Consider the following 22,336-nt stretch of genomic DNA (forward strand, 5'->3'; position numbering starts at 1 on the left):
GAGACCCTGCACTTCTGATAATATGGGACTGTAACTATGAGACCCTGCACCTCTGATAATTTATTACAGTTAAGAGACCCAGCACATCCCCCACCTGTGCATAGCCTTTTCTTGGGGCCTGGAGGCCCAGAATAACAAAGTGGCTGACGGTTGCAGCCTAGGCACGCTGGTGTCATGGTGCTTGGTATGGGGACCGGAGGGCTGTCCTACAGCCTGGCAGGTCTCCAGCAGGTGGTATATGCAAGAAAATGTAGAGGGAGAGGCTGATGTACTGAATCTCCCTGGGGCAACCCCTTTAATGTCTGTAGTAGGAGTCCCTGGGTAACGGTTGGGGGCACTTGGTGTTACAGACGTATCCAGGGAACAGACGGAGGCAACATTGTGCAAAACGGCTCTTTATTCGAACAACTGCAGGCAACGTGCCAAACAATCTTCTTACAGATGCCGGATTGTTGGAGATTCCGGATTAATGAAGTGGACATGGAGAGTGATCCTCAGGAGTAGATTCACCAGCCTGGTAGTAGGTGCAGGCTGGGAGGTAGCTGTGTCCAGATATGGAAGCTGCAGCTTTGTCCTGGGTGTTCTGTGTGTAGCACTGAAGGTGTGCGTCACACTATCTCTCTCGTCACTTACAATCTGTGCTCTGTAGTGAGAGCTGAGGCCTAAGATGCCTGTGGTAAGAGTGTGTGCTCTAAGGTCTCTCTTGTAAGAGAGCTTGCTGGAAAGACCACTTGACCTTTCCTGTCAAGGATTTTTGTTAAACCCTGGCCAGGTGGTGCTCACTCTCCAATCACACTCCAGTCCAGTTCACATGAAGGAATACAATTGGACAATAACTTTAGAAAGCTTAACCCTTGCCTGCCAGTATCTACAGCTGCTAATTACCTTACAATGACTGCATTACCCTAAAATTGAGTTGATCAGACTCATCTAGAGGGATCCTACAGGTAGAGGGCCTTATTCGCAAGCACTCCTTTGCCTATACGTCGGCAGGGGTGTTGCAGACTCATACTGCCTCCCTTGTACAGGAATAATGCTTCTTTTTTAAAAGAACACATCTTAATACTGCTTTATATATACAAAAAAAGCACTACAATACCTCCTCCGATAAACAAGAATGTAACTACTATAATACTGCCCCTAAGTGAAATATATTATTATAATTCAGCCTATGTACAAGAATATCAATGCTATAATACTACCCCCCTGTGTACAATAATATAACTACTATAATATGCCCCCTATGTACAAGAATATAACTACTATAACACTGCCCCCTGTGTACAAGAATATAACTACTATAATACTGCCCCCTGTGTACAAGAATATAATACTATAATTCTGCCCCCTGTGTACAAGAATATAATACTATAATACTGTCCCCTATGTACAAGAATATATCTACTATAACACTGCCCCCCGTGTACAAGAATATAACTACTATAATACTGCCCCCTGTGTACAAGAATATAACTACTATAATACTGCCCCCTAATGTACAAGAATATAACTACTATAATACTGCCCCTATGTACAAGAATATAACTACTATAATACTGCTCCCTATGTACAAGAATATAACTACTATAATACTGCCCCCTAATGTACAAGAATATAACTACTATAATACTGCCCCTATGTACAAGAATATAACTACTATAATACTGCTCCCTATGTACAAGAACATAACTACTATAATACTGCTCCCTATGTACTAGAATATAACTACTATAATACTGCCCCTTATGTACAAGAATATAACTACTATAATACTGCCCCCTATGTACAAGAATATAACTACTAGGGGGCGTGGCTTGGCTGCCAAGCTGAATAGCTGCCTGATCTTTGCACGCTGTGCAATCTCACCTGCGACTAGGTACCGATGTCCCAGCCACCCATGATGAGATACAGGGCAAAAAGAAGCTCCAAAAGCTGGGCAAAGTGGAGTTTTATTTTGGCAAGGAGCACACCAGAGACGGTCTTGGCTCTCTGCTCCTAAGAGTATTACCGGACCCCTCCATGCTGCAGCTTCACAGGATGTTACACTGTCTCCCCCTCTGCTCCCTCAGTACTTATCCCTCTTCCTGATTTACCGTAATCTCGTGGCAGCAGAGGAGGGTTCAGCCCACTATGGAAAGGGTAGAAGCGCTCCTTGCACACTAAAACAGCCTGTGAATTTGTAGCAATTAGGGTATCTGGTAACGCTCCCAGGAACCCTTCAGGATCATTAGTATAATTTTAAAAGTTGATTTTAGAAGGAAGGTGGCCATGGATAACAAATATAAGAAACAGCTCATAGATACATGTCATCACAAACAAAATTTTGTGAACTGTGTTAATTCATAATGAAACTGTTAGAATATTGGTATAAACTTTAGTGTGCATCCTATGATTTGCTTGTATGTGGTTACTGGGCATTCAGCGTTAGAATGAGCTTTAATATACTGTACTTGTGCTATTTGCTTGGCTAAAGCAGTTGTAAAGCTACAGCGCTGATTTTTATTCCACCCATGCTCTTCCATTTCACTGCTTGCTCTTGCTTATATATATTTATATATTATATATTGGGTACCAGGATTCATTTTTAGTATTTTGTAATGATAACAGTTCCAAGATGTTTTTAGTTAGCTTAAAAGGGAGCCGGGCACTGGTTGACTTTTTCTTTCCTCTGGTTGGCCCGGCTGTATACTAGACCAGAAGAAGGGAGCGCTCCTGAAAAGGGCCGAGTATCCTATGCGCCCGAGGAGTGCCGAAGTTACATCTCTAGCCACCCCCCACAGACTCCAGAGCAGTAAGTAGGCAAATATTACAAAATCTTTATGTACACAGTGGGGGAAATTTATTATTATGCGTCACAATATCCGTTTTTTTTGGTGCACAAATTGTGTGGTTTATTAGACTGTGATTTTAGATTGTGTTGCAAGGGCTTATGGAACTTGGTAGACTTGCTGTTTGTTGGTCTAATTGTTGGTGTCATTTTGTACTGAAAATTGCACCAAAATTGAGTAGAAGAAAAAAAAAGAAAAAAGTCTGAGTGTTGGAAAAGAAGTTATATTGTGATGCCAACATCAAATAAACATGGCGCACATGGCTCAGCAACAATAGAACGTGGCTACCCAAAAAATGGCACAAAGTCAATAATAAATGACCCCCAGTGTGTTCTGTTGACAGATATTTTATTGTCTAGATAATTCCTCTATCTGTTGTATGTGACACAACCTGGGGAGAAACTTAAAACTCCTGGCCCCTGATGCAAATTCTGTAATAGGAGCTGTACTACTCTGTACTATTAGGAGCGGGTCTACTCATACATATTTTGTTAAAATTGAAATAGTAATTTGGCATATCTCTTTCCCAAAGAGGTACATTATTTGTTACATCCTATAAAGATGCTTGGCAGTTGACTTTGTCCAGTTTTATACTTTAGTTTACACCAGATTTAGACACATGTATGATTCACTGAACAGAAAAAAATGCTAATTTGAGGACAAATTAGACTTTTAATTGATGGTATGGTATTTATTACTGTTATGATTATTTACTACTATCATCTGAAATGGTCCAGGCAGCTGCAGAGAATCAATATCACAAATAAGGGTTTACCAGAGCTCTAGGCAGATGCAGAGAATGATCATCACAAATAACACATTTTCTGGAGGATCCTTTTCTGGAGGATTTGACATTTTGTACTGTGACAAAATATTATCAAGTTTTAAAATTATTCTACTGAGTCAAAATGGTTCCCAGAGCTCCTCCATATTGTAGCTTCACAGGCTGCTACACTGTTTCCCATTGGTTCCTCAGTATTTCCCCCCAGTGGGAAGGGGAAGTGTTCCTGCACAATGTAGCAGCCTATGAAGCCAGTTGATTTTAGAAAAAGGCGAATGTGGAGATTACCACAGTCACAGTGCCTGGTTCATTATAAGTGCCTTTGATGGTAGATTTTTCTATAATTTGTCCATTACTGTTTTAAAATTATTCTTGCATCAAGTTAATTTAGGTTTAGAGTTGTTGTGTTACTAGGATATTTGTCTTTCTTAAACCCATCTTACATCCATCCTGACTGGTGCCCCAAGTTGTTAGGAAGTTTCTATTTTCTTCATGCTTTGAAAGTTGAAGTTGAATCCTTCAAAAACAATATTTTTTATAGTGAACTTATGTGAAACTTCTTGAATTTTGCTAAGATGTTTAGATGTTTAGAATGTTTAGAAAAGGGCAAAGCAGATTTCTTAAATATGCCAAATTTACTAATCATGTACAGAATAATTATGGCACAAAATACCCATCGCATGAAAGCAACCAAAAGATGAAATAAAGGGGAATGTAAACCAGTTTTCTGGCGTACAAGGCCTGAAAAATTGCAATTAATAATTCCTTTATTTATATAGCGCACACAGATTACGCAGCGCTGCATAGAGCTTGCCAAATCTGTCCCTGTCCCCAAGGGGGTCACAATCTAATAAGCCTACCAGTATGTTTTGGAGTGTGGGAGGAAACCCACGCAAACACAAAGAGAACATACAAACTCTTTGCAGATGTTGACCCTGGGGCTTGAACCCAGGTCCCAAGCGCTGCAAGGCTGTAGTGCTAACCACTAAGCCACCCCTATGCAATTCCTTGAGGACAGCCAGCAATTGCAATTATTTCTCCACTTAATGTCACCTTCATGCCAAGTGGGCATGGAGGAGTTAGAAGGGGGTGCACCCAGTGGCAGAGTGTGCTGGCGGGGGATGTTCCTGCCACATGCCTTCGCAATCGGTGTAGCCTGCGTCCATTCAGGTTTGAGTGGTCACAGGTAATAGCAGAATTGTACACCAGGCAGGACCTGGCATAGAATATTACGCCAGTACACACGGCTGAGGGGACAGCAGATGGGGAAGGCTTATGTCATGTCAGTGTATGATGAATGTACCCCAAAGTGTCTACCAAGATGCACCCAAATCTGCATCATCCAACACTGTGTTACATTTTTGCATCTCCTTACTTTTTTACTGCTCATGTTTAAACAATATACATTTGGGCTGGGGTATAAAACTGATTCATTTTAAAACTGTAATAACTTTACACCATAGTAACTACACTGCTCTCCTCTACTAACAGCTTACTATGCCTTCCTCCTTCTGGGCTGAACAATGTTTTCATGGCTTTTTCCCATTGGCTGCTACAAGGCTGACTTCTTTACTTGCCCTTTCTTCATGCTTTAGATTTAAGAGTAGTAATCTACCACCAGGTTCAAAGATTGTAAATCAAGAGCATGTATATGCTGGTACGTGGCCAGGGCCTTCTCTTTTTTAAGCTTCTTATGCCCTTGTTTTTTAAAAAATAAAAAGGGTTTAAAAATTATGCAAATGAGCCTGAGGAGCTCCAGGCTCCATAGCTGCTAATTGAGCCCGGAGCCCCTCAGACACATTTGCATAATTTTTAAATTCATGAAAAAATAACCAAAAAACAAGGGCATAAAGAGCTAAAAAAAGGTCCTGCCAAAGGGGACACAGGCCGGCATGTAAGTGTGCTTGGTTTACAATCCTTGATTCTGGTGGAAGATTATCTTTAATATACAGAACACATATTGATATCATAATAATTACTCCAACTGAACACAATTGCCCTTTGGTACTTTGAGTGGTAAATATATTATTTTCGCTACATTTTATTGTTGTTATAGTGTAACATGTAACTAGACCAACGTATTTTCTCTGGGAATGACTCATTTTCCTTTCGTTTTTCTGTTCCACAGCAATGCCGATAATTTAAATGTCCACCCAGATCTGTCTCGAAGTGATGAGCAAATGCAAGGTGCAGGATTAGGTCGTAAAGATTTTTGGCGTAAGGTCTTCAAGTCACAGAGCGCTGCGAGTGACACTAGTAGTCAGTCAGAACCAGACACTTCAGAATGCACCACAGCTCATTCTGGTAACACCAACGAGAAGCGCTCAAGGTCCAGATCTCGTCGGATATCACTGCGCAAAAAGCTAAAACTTCCTCTAGGTTGGTGATGATAACCCTATGGAAACCATGAAGAAAACATTTTCATTTTGTATATTGTAGTATGAATATATATATACTAGTCAAGTTTTATTTTCATTTGTTGCCCCAGGCAATTGGTTGAAACGTTCATCCCTCTCTGGCCTCACGGATGGTGTTGAAGATCTTCTGGACATCAGCTCTGTGGATCGTTTATCATTCATCAGACAAAGTTCTAAGGTAAGTTTTGATAAATTTTCCATGTTGCCTTATTTTGAAAATATTTTTTTTTGCTGTTTTAATTTTACCTACTGAGACACTAATAGCCTGATTGTGTTGTTATACAAGATTCATTTCAACAATCATCTCATTTCCATCACAATCAGGATTAAAATGAATGTTACCGCTACACAGCCGGTATCCATTATTGTCGATATGTGCTTGTCCCAGGGCCGGCGCTATGGGTAGGCAAAGTGGGCAATTGCCCAGGGTCCCCTGAAAGGGGAGAATCTCTTCTTTCAAATGATTCTTGAATTTTGTTTCTAGGTGCTATGGATCCAGAGATATTCAGGTTTAAAGTGAGAATATCAGGTGCCATTTTTATATATAAAAATCACTCCCGATGGCAGTTTAACAGTTAATATCTCAGTTTTCCTGAAACTTAGAAACATAAATTTAGATTCATATGAAAGGAGAGATTCTCTTCTTTCATAGGAAGAAAGAAGTGAGGTTCTATGTGTCACAGAGCCAAAGATACAGCCCCCCAAAGTGTGCCCCCCTCCATCAGGCTGCAGGGAGAATTTGCTGGACTCAGGAGCTGCTGCACCTCACAGATAATGGAAATATTCACTTTATATGTTGCTACATTTTGAGAAGGGATAATATCAACTAATATTCATGTTTTTAACCCTTCTCTGTGTAGAACTATCTAAGAGCACACATTCTCTCTTATTGCCTTTTATTTCATAAGCAGATATCTAGTTATTACAGTTTTAGTGATATTTTGTGGATTTATTTATGTGAACATATGAATATTGCACATTTGTGAACTCTACACATGTTCATTTATTACATTTAGGAGATGTGAAATTAAATATTTTCTGTTTGGAGTAAATTTTTTGCCATCAAAGTAAAATTTTAAGGATTTTTTATAAAAAGTCTCAGTTTGAATCAAAATTGCATGAATTTTGCTGTAATTTTGATTTTATTTTTAAACGTCAAAATTGTAAAAATTGCTCCGGCACTAATGCAACATCTCCTGTCTATATATCCATGTGTCTTGTTATCTATCTCCTATAATCTAACCATTTATAAATCTCACTTTTTCTCTATTTATCAATCGTCTATTTCTCTTCTACTGTATTTATCTCTCATATCATCTACTTTATATTCTGTGTCTAGAAATCTCTAGACACAGAAATAATAAATAATTATTTATTTATATAGCGCACACAGATTACGCAGCGCTGCACAGAGCTTGTCACATCAGTCCCTGTCCCTAATGGGGCTCACAATCTATTCAACCTACCATTCATTTTTTGGAGTGTGGGAGGAAACTGGAGGACCCGGAGGAAACCCACGCAAACACAGAGAGAACATACAAACTCTTTGCAGATGTTGACCAGTGCTGCAAGGCTGTAGTGCTAACCACCGAGCCACGGTGCTGCACATCAATCTCCTATCTATCTCCTATAAAATCCTCCCATATCACAGATTGTTTTACCATACTAAAGGGAGCCTCTTGCTGACTGTGATTGGTCATAAAATAGTTTTATTTTGGGGCCCCACTTTTAGTTTTGCCCAGGGCCCCACTTTGTCTAGAACCGGCCCTGGCTTGTCCTTACTCCCCTATCCCTTATACTTGCAGAATGATTTCTGCATTGGTCATAGCGCATGTTCGAGAAATTTTTTAGAACGGTTAGTGACTACTTTGGGTCAGAGTTCTTTTAACCCCATGGTTGCTGTAAAGTATTGCAGTGATCAGTAAGTCTAACATACTCCAAATTTTCATAAATATAACATGATTTTGCATAAGCTGCGGTATGGGTACAATAGAAATGGTATAGGCCTGAGAAAATAGCAATAAAAAAGTCAGATAATGTTCTGTTCTGTAGGAGACTTATTTGTAGCAGTGAGCTACAGGCAGTCCCCGGGTTACGTACAGGATAGGCTCTGTAGGTTTGTTCTTCAGTTGAATTTGTATGTAAGTCGGAACTGTATATTTTGTAATTGTAACTCCAGATACATTTTTTTTGTCTCTGTGACAATTGGATTTAAAAAATGTCACCCTGGTTGGTTTTCATTTAGTGCAGTGATGGACAACCTTTTGAGCTTGGTGTGTCAAAATTCGCCAAAAAACCGAGCATAACTCAGGTGGTGTGTCACCTTGACAAAAAAAACAAAATTTTGTGATATTTATTGTTTAAATAACAAATATGTATAATTATTTAACTTCTAGGGTACTTTAATCCTAGGTTGTGTGATTGATCCTACCATGTACTGCCATACTACAGTACATGGGTATATGGGGATTTTCCACATCATCTATTTACTACAATGTGCTGGACAATCTCTCAGCCTCCCGGCTACTGCACCTGGCTGTGTAGGAGCCGAGGATGAAACCTAACTCTCTGGCGGCCGTGTGTCAATGAAAATGGCCATGCGTGTCAGCACTGACACGCATGTCATAGGTTGGCCATCACTGATTTAGTGGATAATATTTGATGCAACCCAACTGCATCCTACTATAGCACTTTTTCTGTAATTATTACTCATGAAAAATGTTGGCAAACTGGAGATGTCTTGTGCTGGGGCTGGGGGGGTGTAACATGATTCATCTATTTTCATTAAATTACTAGAATGCCTTCTGAACCTGTCTCCTCCTTCTCGTTTGCATAGAATGCCGCTGGCTTTAGGAAGAGCTTGCCAGCACAGGAGATGGGGGAGACAGATAAAAAGGTAAATAGCTTACCATAAAGAGCTAACACAACCTGCAAGCATATTTGTAGATTGACATGAATAGAAATTGATGTTATATAGTGCACATTGCTGTGTCTTAGGTTCACATGTTGGTAACATTGTTATGCTTTATTTATTGCACATGGAAAATAGTCTTTATTTGAAGGGGTTGTAAGCAGAAACAATATTACATATCAAGTTTATACAGTCTTATTACTATGAAAACTTGCATATTTGTACTCTCTAAGAAGGACGCCACTTTTGATCACAGGTTGTATAGACTCTGGCTGAGTGCTAAGCTCATCACTCAAAGTAACTCGGTTCATAAAGAAAATAGATCTTGATTGTTAAGGACTACCGTATATTAATAACCGACCTGAGTATATTACCAGTAGAGGTCCCCCTTAAATGTAATGTCTAGCAGATTCCCCCCATAAATGTTATGTCTAGCAGAGTCCCCCTATTAAATGTAATGTCTAGCAGATTCCCCCCATAAATGTAATGTCTAGCAGATTCCCCCCATAAATGTAATGTCTAGCAGAGTCCCCCTATTAAATGTAATGTCTAGCAGAGTCCCCCCATAAATGTAATGTCTAGCAGATCCCCCCCATAAATGTAATGTCTAGCAGAGTCCCCCCATAAATGTAATGTCTAGCAGAGTCCCCCCATTAAATGTAATGTTTAGCAGAGTCCCCCCCATAAATGTAATGTCTAGCAGATTCCCCCCATAAATGTAATGTCTAGCAGAGTCCCCCCATAAATGTAATGTCTAACAGATTCCCCCCATAAATGTAATGTCTAGCAGAGTCCCCCCATAAATGTAATGTCCAGCAGAGTTCCCTCATAAATGAGTCAAGCTGAAAGAAAGTGCACTGGCTCCTGATCTCATGCTGTGATTTCCTGCTCTGTTAGAGGCAGACAGAGCTACTCAAATTAGTGTCAGAGCTCTGAACTGTTCAAATAGTTTATGCACATGCTTTAATCTTATGCTTTGAAATACTGGTATACTGAAATACATAATCTAGTGGTTTGCATGAAGAAAGCAATTTTATTTTACTGATATGACTGTATCTGTTTTCAACCCCTTTAAAAATGTTGTTACTGTTATACTGTATCTTTTTGAGTAAATGAACATGACTATAGACATGGCCAGACTCAAATTTCACAGTGACCAGTACTGTTTTTGTTATTTTTTTATTTTCTAGTTATTTTTTATTTGTTTTTTAAGGTGTTTCTTTTGCAGTTTGGTCAGCACCTAAAATTCTTTGGCCTCATAAATAAATCTATAAATTTACAATTAAATGCAAAAGCATATTGTACACTTAAAGGGTATTCAAGGACTATTTTTTGAATAGGATAGGTCACCAATATTAGAAAGCTGTGGATCTGACACCTGGCACCCACAACAATCAGCTTCACATGTCCATATCGCACACAGCCTCTTTGTAGTTCAACCAAATTGGGCTGAGCTGCAATACCAAACAAAACCACTGTACAATGAATGGTGATATGATTGGTAGAATGTGTAGATGCCATCGGACTTATCCAAATTCTGCAGTAATTTGTATAGCTAATAGCTGGGGATGTCAGATGTCAGACAGCCACCTATCTGAAAATAATCACCCATCAAAAAAATCCTGGAATACCCCTTAAATGAAGAAAAACTTTAATGTAAAAGTTTTAATATGTATGAGCACCATTTTCCAATTACATGTAGACATATAAGTGGAACACATTTATATGGTATATTTATATGGTATTTTGTCTGTTGTTATGTGTGTTATGTGTCCTCGTCTGTAGAACACACACAAACTTTAAGCACTTTAACTGTTATTTCTCTGTTCACCTGATCACACAGAAATTCTCATATTTCTCATTGATGAAGGTGAAATTTACAAGCGCAGTAAAGTTGTCAGAAGCCGGCCCAGGATCAGGGATGGATGGCGGCAGAGACGAAGAAGAGAATTTTTTCAAGCGTCTTGGTAAATGGCGCTCAAGCAGAAGGAATACATCCAAGCTTCATCACACAGAAGAAAAAGATGGTTAGATATCAGGGTTCTCTTTTTCTGTTCCTTTGCAATTATTTTACCTTCTTTCATTGATTTTTAACACTTTTGCTGATGAGGCGACTTGCAGCGGATTCTTGAATAGTTCACTGCAACCTCTTTCTTTAGCAAAACATAACCCATAACAATTCCTATTTCTCATAATATTCCTATCCAACTCAACAGTGACTTATCCATTACATTCATCTCTCCTTTTACTTTTCTTTTTTTTTCCCCAACTCTTCATAAACTTAGACAATTAAGGATGAGCTAAAGACTTGGTTTGAAATGCAACTATATTTACCTCCATATAGTGCAGGTGGTCATTCTTGACTGGTTTATCTAGTCATGAGAAATGTATATATTCTGAATACTACATACACTACAGGCTTATACACTGATATACTGCACATATACTGCATTCCATAATATATTGGGGAAGCTCAAGTCAGCACACATATACAGAGGCAAAGGACATACACATACATGCAATTGCAATTCACAATTAGAGTAAGAACTAATAGATCCACAATCCTGTACCCAGTGCTTGCGTTATTTTGCATGTTACGTTCAAAATCATGTGAATGTCGGCCTTCACATACAGATGTGGGTTTTGGCTGTAAGTGGCAACTGCTCCATCTACATTTACCCTTAGGGTCCTTATAGCACAGCCTTCAAAGCCCCCTATAGTGCCGATGCAGTTTCCTCGTGTAGTAGCAGCCACATGTTTTACTAACAGTGCTTACTATATGTACAGGGTCAGATCCAGTTCTCAGTAAGCCCCTGGGAGGCAGAGCCTCAGTGGGCCCCTTTGCCGTGAACTCACGTGGCGGCATGGCGGCATTAAAAATCAGAAATTAAGGCAGTCTTTTGATCCCTAAAATATAACTTAGCATACCAAATAGCACCCACCTGATTATCTTATATACAGCCCCCTCATGGTTATTTTATATGCAGCCCCCCACTCCCTTATGTGGGCTCCACCAGCAGCTCTGGGCCCGGGCCCAGGTATGCCAAGTGCCAGCGCCGGCCCTGTACATATATTACTTAATTAGCAGTGGGATAACAAATTCCTTACAGTTGACTGTTCAGTGAATTTGGGGAACACTTAACCGGATGGCATGTACATATTTCATCCACATGCCACATGTAGAACAGAATCACCTGTGCTGAATATTTTAAAACGTTTAGTTACTTATTTTAATCATACATCAACCTTTGCAATACAAATACAACGCAGGAGTTAAATGCTGCAGTTTTCAGGCAATCACACTGCAAAATATTCTTGATGGAAGTTCATCTATGTGTCCACCTGTGAGCAAAATATATATATATTTCTGAGGTCTAGATAAACCAGCAGTAGTAATCTAAAATGACTGCCTCCACTGTATGTGATAATATTAAAAAAAGCACAATTGGGTTTTACTAAAGAGCATGTAACATCCATCACATAACCCCTTCCATTTCACGGCATGCTTCCTTTGTACCAGCTGCACCTCTTTTTACCTAAAATTTGGAGTCCATATTTCCAAAATGACATTAAAAACCTATTCCATGTGCAATGGACTCACAAGTCATACTCTTCTTTTTGAGTTTTATATTTTCTAGAAGTATATTTTTGTTAATACTTCAGAGCATCGAATGAGATGAAAATCCCACCCAGATACCTTGTTTCAATTATCTATTTTCTTCTGTGTTTGCATGATCAGCATTTGCATAACCATTTCCAAATAAGACACTGTCCTTTTTGCATCAGCACTATTAAAGTTTAATGAACTGTATGGGTTTACGGGGCTCGATTAGTCTATTATCAATGTCTAATGAATGTTTTCAATACCAGCTAGTGGTGTTGGATGGCACTAGTTTAATTTATATTTGCAAAAAGCATGGACAAATTTAGTTTGCAGAGGATAAGGACTGAACAATCTGCTGTGTACCCCCTTTAAGTAAAGATGAAGATTGTTGATTCGGCTCTGGGTACACTGCCAGTGACATGCCCTTGGTGTCATTGTCGTCAGCTATAAAGCAGTGGATGACACTGGGAGCTCGGCAGACGAGGGTTGTGATGGAGCTGACCTCAGGACAATGCCTTTGGCTGCATTCCATCTCTGTCTCTCTGCTCTTGTGGTGCTGTGCTTTGTGAAGTGTTGTAATCTGCTGGACATTTGTTCTATTGGCCATTCTTTTTTCTATCATGCCTATGGTGTTTGTGCAAAGGAGATAACAAAAAAAGTAAAAAATCAAACCCAAATTTTAAGAAACAAGATGAACCAGCTGATTCCAATGCAGTGTTCAGCCTAGTTGTAAGCCAACCATAATATTTGATATTTCCATTGCTATTCTCATTATTGTTGGGATATGTGTGCATTGTAAATAGGCTTTATAGTTAAATCAATGAGTAGACTACCATTAGCCATATTGAACAATTAAAATGTATAGGCTCTGAGACACGTGTCTAGTTATGTAAGTTTGGTCTGAAGTAGGGAAAACATATACTGGATGTTTAAGCACAATAATGAATTTTATAAATGTGACACAACTTTCAGTTATTGTACTCATTGGGATTTGGAGAACAATAGGAAGGTGAATGAAAAAAACAATACGGTAATATATTAGGACTTGTTATAAACGAAAAACTACTTAAAAACCAATATAACTCTTCTGAGTCCAAAATCAACAGTTATCAAGTCTAAAACATCTACAAATAGTTCAAATCTATTTTGCCATTCAAGACTAGATGTACTTAGCTCAGGAACTAGCATAATTGATAAAGGTTCCTACCAATGTCCCATTTAAAGTGCTGATGTTCTATCAAAACATTTGGGCCAAATCCAACTGATACCTGAGCTCCTAGTATTACAATCCTGAAAAGAAGTCTAGGGTTGAAGGATTTGTATGATACTTGTCTCCTTTCTGGCTCATAGGGGCCCTACTAATAGAACGTGTGGCAAAGGTTGTCTTTATGTGACAACCTTTTAAGCCAATGTTGTCAGTAAACAGTAAATCTTTTTAATGCTTCTTCTGTTTCAGAAAAAAATACATTAGTAGCTTATTAACATGTACTATACGGACATAAGCCAAAAAAATATTGTAGCTCTTCATGTAATTATCAATGAATTCTCAAGATAAATATTATTGTAAAAGTAATCCATCTGCTATATTCTGTCAGCAAACAGAAGCAGTTATTTAGTGCAGATATGATGTTGATGAGCATATTAGATAAACCCAACACAGTTTTTTCCCTAGTGAATAGACATCAGAGAACATAAGTTAAATGAATTGTGCTTCTTGTTGAACCAATCCAATGTATTAATTGACTTAAGATATTCCACACTGTGAATCTGATTTACAAGAAATTAAATAAAAATGACCAATTATATAATTTCAATATAAAAAATATATACATATATTAAGATTCTCTAATTCATGTAGCCTACAAGTCTAATGCTGGTGTGTGTGGAATACCTTGAAAGATCATTGTCTGTACATGTTCCCATATTTTGCTGGGTGTTGTGGGTGATATCACCATGTTCGCTGAGCTTCAGACCACACATTAGATTAGAGCGCTGGGGTAATCCAATGGACTGGGGTTTCAAATGACTGTTTTATTTGTGAGATCTTGTGCTTTTCCCCCTCTTTCCTCCTACCTTTGCCTTCTTCAGGATGTCACAGCTTTGATGACCATGGTGCAACTAATCAGGAATCTGGAAAAAGCAAAAATGTAGTCAACTTAGGAGCAATAAGACAAGGAATGAAAAGATTCCAGTTCCTGCTTAACTGCTGTGAACCTGGGACTATACCTGATGCCTCCATTTTGGCTGCTGCTTTAGATTTGGTAAGCAAGAATCCAGACTTACATATCGGTGGATGATTGAATTATCAACTTACTTGCAAATTATTAGTTTCCAAAGCCTTGCATGTCCAATTCTTTTTGCTTCTTTCTTCCTAACTTTATTTAAAGTTGATATATTTCACAAACAGTCAAAAATAACCCCATACAGTAAACACCATCAGAAAATGTGAATTGTTATGTAAGTCTCAGTGGTAAGTATATATAAAGAAAACATTTTAAAATATAGTAGACAACCCTAATGTTGTAGCAGTGTCCCAAGAAGACCACATTTCCTTAAATTTGTCCATACATCTTTAATGCAGGCATATAAATCTATCATGGACGGTGGCACAGAATGATACCAAAATAATGCATTAAGACTTTTTGCAGCAGGGAGGACCAGTAGAAGCCGCCTAGCACTGGAGCCCCTAATAGAACTTGGTGTTCATTTAGAAGACAAAGCACTGGGTCTAAAGGGATCTCTACAGTGGACAAATCTTACCCCCGATCAGTAGATCAATATGGTATAACAAGCTATTATTATCACCACATTTCCAGCATTTATTCAGTTGTTGCGGATAGAACTGTTGCAACAAATCGGGTACTATATGATACGAAGTAAGATATTTTCAGTTGACTTTCTTTGTGCAGAGTACAAATAGAGGCTAAATACACCCTTGCCCAAAAAAGGGTCAGTTTGGGGCTGGTTAAGGGCCTAAAAGAGAAGAGACAAAGGCCCAGATTTACCATTACTGCGGCAAACTGCAAGTAATGTGCAGAGTGTGCAAGATTATTAAACTGACTACTAGCAAGTAAAGGGTGTGTATCCAATATATTAGGGAAGGTAAGTAATTTCTGGGAACATGGATCTAACATATTTTGGACTTAGGAAACCAAGGTTTAAAACCCCCCTGTGGCCATGCTATCAGGTGGGTTAGAGGTGAAGAAAATGGGAGTGGGGAATGCAGGGAGGCTAGATAAAAGCAAATCCAAAATTTCTCAAGTAAATTGAATAGGGAAGCAGAAGGGATATGCAGAGTGGGCCTACCATAGCTTCTCTAGTTTGGTCCACCTATAGATTGCAAATAATATGGACTGCAAAGCTATATATCTTAAATGTGTGGCTAGTTAATATAATTTAAAGTCAGGCATAGCTCATCCACCCCTCATAGATCCTGCTGTTAATACAGTTTTCAAAATCCTATGGGGTTCACCTCTCCAGACAAAAGAAAGACTGGGAGAGTTTCATAGAGGTATAATAGTTTAGAAAGTTGTTGTTGTACCGCACCTCAATAAAGGATTTTGCACGCATAGGTGAGTGCTGCTTCTTCCTCTCCTCGTTTATTATTTCGTGAAGGCTTTATCTTCGGCTGAGCACCGCCGGCAGCATGGATATTGTAAAGGGGCTGCTCCACTCCTGTGACGTCCTTGCCAGACGCAGCTGAGAAGCACTTGTACTTTATCGGATGGTGCCAAGAGTTTCATCTTATCTTGGATAGTTTAGAAAGTATAGAGATTTTAACGGGTGCTATACGACTCAACAAGTAGATATGCATTGGTTTCCATTTACATAAGAGAGATCCAATTTCTCTAATCATGGAAGGATTATTAGCTAAGTATAAAGAACTTTATGTTGGCGTTATATGAATAGCAAAATATTTTGAAGTGAGTAATTGAAAGTTGGCTTGAAAGCTTTCAATTCAACAGTTGGTATATTTATAGGTTCAGTTTTGGAATGGTTGATATCAACCAGTTCAAGACCTTACTATAATCATTCCAAAGATTATGAAGATTACAAAGATTACCCGGGATATCAGTGAGAGAAATCTGGACATCATCTGCGAATAAATAAACCTTAAATTGAATTTTTCTTACTGGGGCCCCCATATCATTAGGGTTGGAACAAAGAAGATCTGCCAAAGGTTCAATCCTCAATGCATACAGAAAGGGGTGAACGGACAGCCTTGCCACTTACCGTTGCATATAGGGAAATATTCTGGGGAAGTCTGACCTCTGCCCTAGGACTAGACTACGAACCCATTATGGCCTGAAGCAAAGGGCCTTGGAAGGCCGTAGGAGAATGGACCTCATAAATGGCCAGCAATAAAATGCCTTCTGGACATCAAGGCTTAGAAGAAGTGCTTTCTGTTTACTTTTCCGAACCACATCCAAGATGTCAGCTAGGCGACGTGCATTATATCCAGCTTAGTGAAATTTTACAGATCCCATCTGATCTTTATGAACCAGACGGGGTATCAAGTCTCCTAATCTATTGGCTAACAATTTCGCACAGATGTTAAGATCTGAATTGAGGAGGGCAATTGGATGATAATCTGCACATGATAAGGAGTATCTTTATTTCTGCTAGTTTAATTGTCTCACTTTTGTCGTTATTGCGACTTTTCACTGCAACTGTTGCTGCTGCTTTTCAAGTGCACCTTGATCTGCACCCAATGAAGTGCCTTATGTATCTTTAATTTCCAGATGTTCCATGCGACCTTTCACTCATTTATCACTTTTTTTGCATAATTTTGTAACCTTTTAGGCACAAATCTGCACCTGGTCCAAGGCAGGTGCAAAGGAAGGATTTTTTTCATGTACCCTGTTTTAACATGTAAATTGGAATTATTTCACATTTAAATTGTTTAAAATTTTGCATAAACCACCCCATCTTCCGTTTACTTCTTAATGTATAGCCCTAGCTTTAAATTCAGTTTTATGTATAATTTTCACATCAAAAATGCTTTTTATCCTCTTTAGCTTTGTGTGTGGTAATGTGAGCTCTTTGACCAATTAGATACAAAAATTCTTGCATGCCTACCGCTGTATACAAACAATATTGACTATTCATTTCCATACACAAGAAGTACAAGTCTGAGCTACATGTGAAATACAATTTAATTAAATTTGTAACACGCAGTAGTTGCTTATAGAATGTATATGTGTTCTTGCTTTACTAACTTATTTTGCTGATTAGGTCTTAAATTTTGTATCCCACCAATTTTTCAGTAGATATTTGGCAACCTGTTGTCATGATTGACTGTGGCAATTTGTGGTTATTTTCAGCTTTCCATCGTCTGGTTCATTCCTCTCCATTTGTGATTTGTTTCTGTGTCCTGTGATTCCATCTCTATCCATTATCTCATATCTTCATCCTTTCCTTGTCTCTTCTTCAAACACCAGGTAAGATGAAGAATAAATTGCAAGAAGGAAAGATGTATTTCTTAAAATATGTATACCAGTCACCATGTCTGTATACCGACATACAGTGGCCTAACTGTAACGGTTGCAGTTGAAAATGTGATACAACACTTTAATATACTCAGGCATCTTACAATTGATGAATTGTGCACACCATGATTTATGACACAATCTGCCAGGCAGATCTCTTAGGAGATCATTTACTTTTTCCATAATTTACTAGGTGCAGATATAACTAGAATGTAATCACATCTCACTATAGACAGCTGGGATGCATACATTATTATAGAGGTGTTAATTCAGGGTCGGCTCCAGGTTTCAGGAGGCCCCTGGGCGGATAAAGACCCCAGGGCTGCCTTCAGTAGCAGCCTGTTAGGATTGTGCACTCTGCACAATCTAACAGTGCAGCTATTAGGCTGTGCAGAATGCATAGGCTGACTATGTAATATTCTGCAATACATTTTGATCACTTGTTCATGTCCCACCCTGGGACAAAATAAAACTGTGAAAAAAAGTTTTTTGTTTTTGTTTTTTTAAAAGTGCAATTAAAATAATTATTAAAAAGAATAAAAGTCCCCTGAAGTCCCCATCCCATGCAATAATCAAATAAAACATTAAAAAGTGAAAAATCACCAAAAAAACCACAGCATTGGGTATCATAACGTCTGTAACAACCCATACAATCAAATAAAATTGTCACTGAACCAGTACAGTGAACACCGTAAAAAAACACACACAAAAAATTTTCACATCTGACCTCATAAAAAGTGCATAAAAGGGGATCAAAAAGTAACATTTACCCCAACATGATACCAAGAAAAAGTATAGCTTGTACTGCAAAAAATAAGCTCTAAAACAAAAAAATATAAATGTTCTGCCCATTGTTACATGGCTATGCAAAAATAAGCAAATTTCTCAAAAAAAGAATTCTATATTCTGCAAAACAAGTTAACCATTAAAAAGCCATATAAATGGGGTATTGCCGTAATCCTGATGACCCATAGAATAAAGAGAACACATTGGGGGTCATTTATTAAGGGCCCGATTCGCGTTTTCCCGACGTGTTACCCGAATATTTCCGTTTTGCGCCGCTTGTACTTAAATTGCCCCGGGATTTTGGCGCACGCGATCGGATTGTGGCGCATCGGCGCTGGCATGCGCGCGACGGAAATCGGGGGGCGTGGCCGAACGAAAACCCGACGTATTCGGAAAAACCGCCGCATTTAAAAACCGAAAATGTGTCGCATAAGGACCGCTTACCTTCACCTGGTCCAGCTCGGTGCATTCCGGCGCGATGAGTTTACTTTCAGCGCAGCAGCGCCACCTGGTGGACGGCGGAAGAACTACCTTATTAAATCCCGGCCGGACCCGAATCCAGAGCGGAGAAGCCGCCGCTGGAACGCGAATGGACCGGGTAAGTAAATTTGCCCCATTATTTTTATGGTACGGTGAATGTCTGGGAAAAAAAATGCTGAAGAATTAATGATTTTTTTAGCCACATTTTTCACACATTGAAGGGTGCAGTTTCTAAAATGCTGTAATTTACAGGGTTTTACTGCTATTTAGGCTTCTCACAATCACTTAAAGCTGAGCAGGTGCCTCTAAATAAGGGTTTTCGAGATTTTCATAAAAATGAGAAAAATTGCATCCACATCCTCCTAACAACCTAAAAAAGAAAGAGGTTGCATAAAAAGCCACGTCGATATAAAGCAGACATTCGGAAAATGTTAGTTATAAAGTAACTTGGGTGCTATGACTATCTGCCTGAAAAGCAGAAAACTTTGAACTTTGAAAATGAAAATTTTTTTTTTCATAACTTAACACAAAAGATATCATCAAAATTTTTCTACTAATTTGAAATACAATGTGCAATGAGAAAACAATCTCAAAATCCCCGGGATTTATTAAAGCGTTACAAAGTTATAACCTCCTATAATGACACAGGGAAAATTTTAAAAATAAGGCCTGGTCCTAAGGCCCTAAAATGGCTTAGACCAGAAGGTGTTAATGGAAAAACACATACACAAAGACAAAAATACACAAAAGTGAACACTAAAAAATTTGAAAATGGCAAATTCTTCTAATATTTTGCCCATTTTTTTTTAAATAAAGGCAACATTTATCAACCAACATTTACCACTAACATGCAGTAAAATCTTTAAAAAAAACAGCCTCAAAATCAAGTTAAAATATTTCAACAAGTTTAAATATGCCCCAAAATGTCTGTGTTTTTAAGTGGTTAAAGGACATTTTAGATATACTATCACTACACTAAGTATATCTTCTGATTTCCAATGTCTGTTCAGTGTTTTGGCATTCAAAAAAAAACTTGAAAGAAATCTGCAGTATATACAGAAGGTGCAATAATTAATAATAATAATAAATAGTACATCAATATTTACATCCTACAATTCTTTCCTTTCATAAAACTGGTTATTAATCTTTTAATGTTTTGTCTGCCTATGGTAGGAAGCTCCGGTGGTGGCCAGGGCAGCCCTCTTCCTAGAGTGTGCCCGTTTCGTACACAGATGTAATCGAGGGAATTGGCCAGAATGGATGAAAGGACATCATGTGAACATTGCCAAGAAAGGTCTTTCACGAGGTCGCTCCCCTATTGTGGGCAATAAACGAAACCAGAAGCTGCAGTGGAATGCAGCCAAGCTCTTCTACCAGTGGGGAGATGTAAGTTGGTATTTTTAGTTGCTGTTTTTTATATATGCTGGTAAGTTTAAGCATGCTTTACTATATATTTAAACAAAACTAGTGGCACTTTGTAAAAAAGCTATAGGTTCACTTAGCATTTTTAAAGGAAACCTGTCATCAGAAATCCCAGTGTTGTCAGGCAGTTGAACAGCTTCTAGGTCATGTTTCTTTCATGGTCCAGCCTGGTGGGATCAATCAGTAAATCAGCTTTGAAGTGAGATGTAAGTTAGATGTATAAAGTCAGGGAGGCGGAGAGTTTAACATTAAAGTTAAGCTTTCCTGTCTCTGAAAACCTACCATGTGATTGACAGCATGCAGCGGACTTCAGGATATCTGATCAATAATGTCCCTGGACACAAGATCAAGGGGTTATTTTAAGGCAGGGAAAGCTTGACTTCAGAGTTAACGTCTCCGCCTTCTTGACTTCATAAAACCAATTTACATCTCACTTTAAAGTTGATTTTCTGGATGATTCTACCACACCAGGCCTTGAATGAAACATCATCTAGAAGCTGCTCAGCTGCTTGACAACATATTGCTAGTGGTTTACTAGGCCAATTTCTGATGAAAGGTTCCCTTTAAGGGTACAGATAAGCTTTTCTGTGTCTGGTGTCTGTTTACATGTATTTCCCATGTCAGGAAGGAAAGGACAGGCATGCTACATGGAGCGAGAATAGGTGAGTACCAATGGAGCAGTGTTTGACCATTTTTGGCTCTCCGTGTACTAGCAGACTGGGGGCTCCTGCGTGACCTATGTGTGGCAACTTAGAAAGGAATCCGTTACTATTTCCTTTTATTAGTAGACAACAAGATTTGAGCTGCTGCACTTTTTTTTCAGCTGTTTATGAACGCATTTGTGAACTGAGCCTAAATTTTATTGTGGACCTTTTTACTGGTTCAGCCTGGTGGCCAAAACAACTGAAACAGTTGTTTACCCCAGATCTATATAGATAATAGGTACATCACCTCCTTCTAAAAAATATTTGTAAGAACCACCATATTGTTTGAGTTACCAAATCACATCACTGTAGATGCCTAAAATCTACAATTTGGGATGCTAATTATATAATTATTAGATGCATATCATTAATCATCTTTCAGGTGATAGGCGCCCGACTTAATGAGATATGTCACAGTGAAAGTGAAAGTCCAGCCAATCTGCTGGGACTTATCTATGATGAAGAAACCAAGAGAAGACTGAGGAAAGAGGATGAGGAAGAAGACTTTTTAGATGACAGTAAGGAGAATCCCTTTACTACAAGAAACCCTGCTTGTAAGGAACTCTGCTTTAGGAGCACTCTATTTTCATTCTTTTTACTTGATAATTCTTGCTTGGATATTTTAGACAGGTTTATCACCTGTTCCTTGCATCTCACGTCAGATCAGCCAGCCATATTATCTATACTGGGTCACACAGTATAAAAGAAAAGGCTAGGAGGCCAGGTACTCTTGACCTATTATAAAGACTATGGTATGGCTAGATTGTAATGAGTGACCAAGATGCAGGTGGCAATCCTACACACAGGCTGTATGCACAGAACTCTTTGCACGTGCCTTTGGTAGCAGAGTAATAGAGGCGTCCCCAAAGTTTATCCTTGGATATCATACTGAGGTAAAGTTTTCTAAACTCTTT

The 22,336-nt window shown here is 38.7% G+C and overlaps 1 protein-coding gene across 30 annotated transcripts in view; it reads left to right on the forward strand.

The window, feature by feature from the left end:
- Positions 1-22,336, forward strand: part of UNC80 (unc-80 homolog, NALCN channel complex subunit) — a 116,012-nt gene that overhangs the window by 24,508 nt on the left and 69,168 nt on the right. For 13 of the 30 annotated variants that reach the window (XM_072121306.1, XM_072121311.1, XM_072121315.1 and 10 more), the window contains exons 18-25: positions 2,693-2,791; positions 5,738-5,988; positions 6,098-6,204; positions 8,863-8,922; positions 10,781-10,964; positions 14,630-14,802; positions 20,470-20,682; positions 21,805-21,976. In XM_072121306.1, coding sequence (XP_071977407.1) covers positions 2,693-2,791; positions 5,738-5,988; positions 6,098-6,204; positions 8,863-8,922; positions 10,781-10,964; positions 14,630-14,802; positions 20,470-20,682; positions 21,805-21,976 — 1,259 coding nt within the window. The remainder of the gene's footprint in view (positions 1-2,692; positions 2,792-5,737; positions 5,989-6,097; positions 6,205-8,862; positions 8,923-10,780; positions 10,965-14,629; positions 14,803-20,469; positions 20,683-21,804; positions 21,977-22,336) is intronic. The other 17 variants (XM_072121328.1, XM_072121335.1, XM_072121336.1 and 14 more) reach the window with 10 other exon arrangements.

Source organism: Engystomops pustulosus, chromosome 8, assembly GCF_040894005.1.
Source record: "Engystomops pustulosus chromosome 8, aEngPut4.maternal, whole genome shotgun sequence".
Lineage (NCBI taxonomy): Eukaryota > Metazoa > Chordata > Amphibia > Anura > Leptodactylidae > Engystomops > Engystomops pustulosus.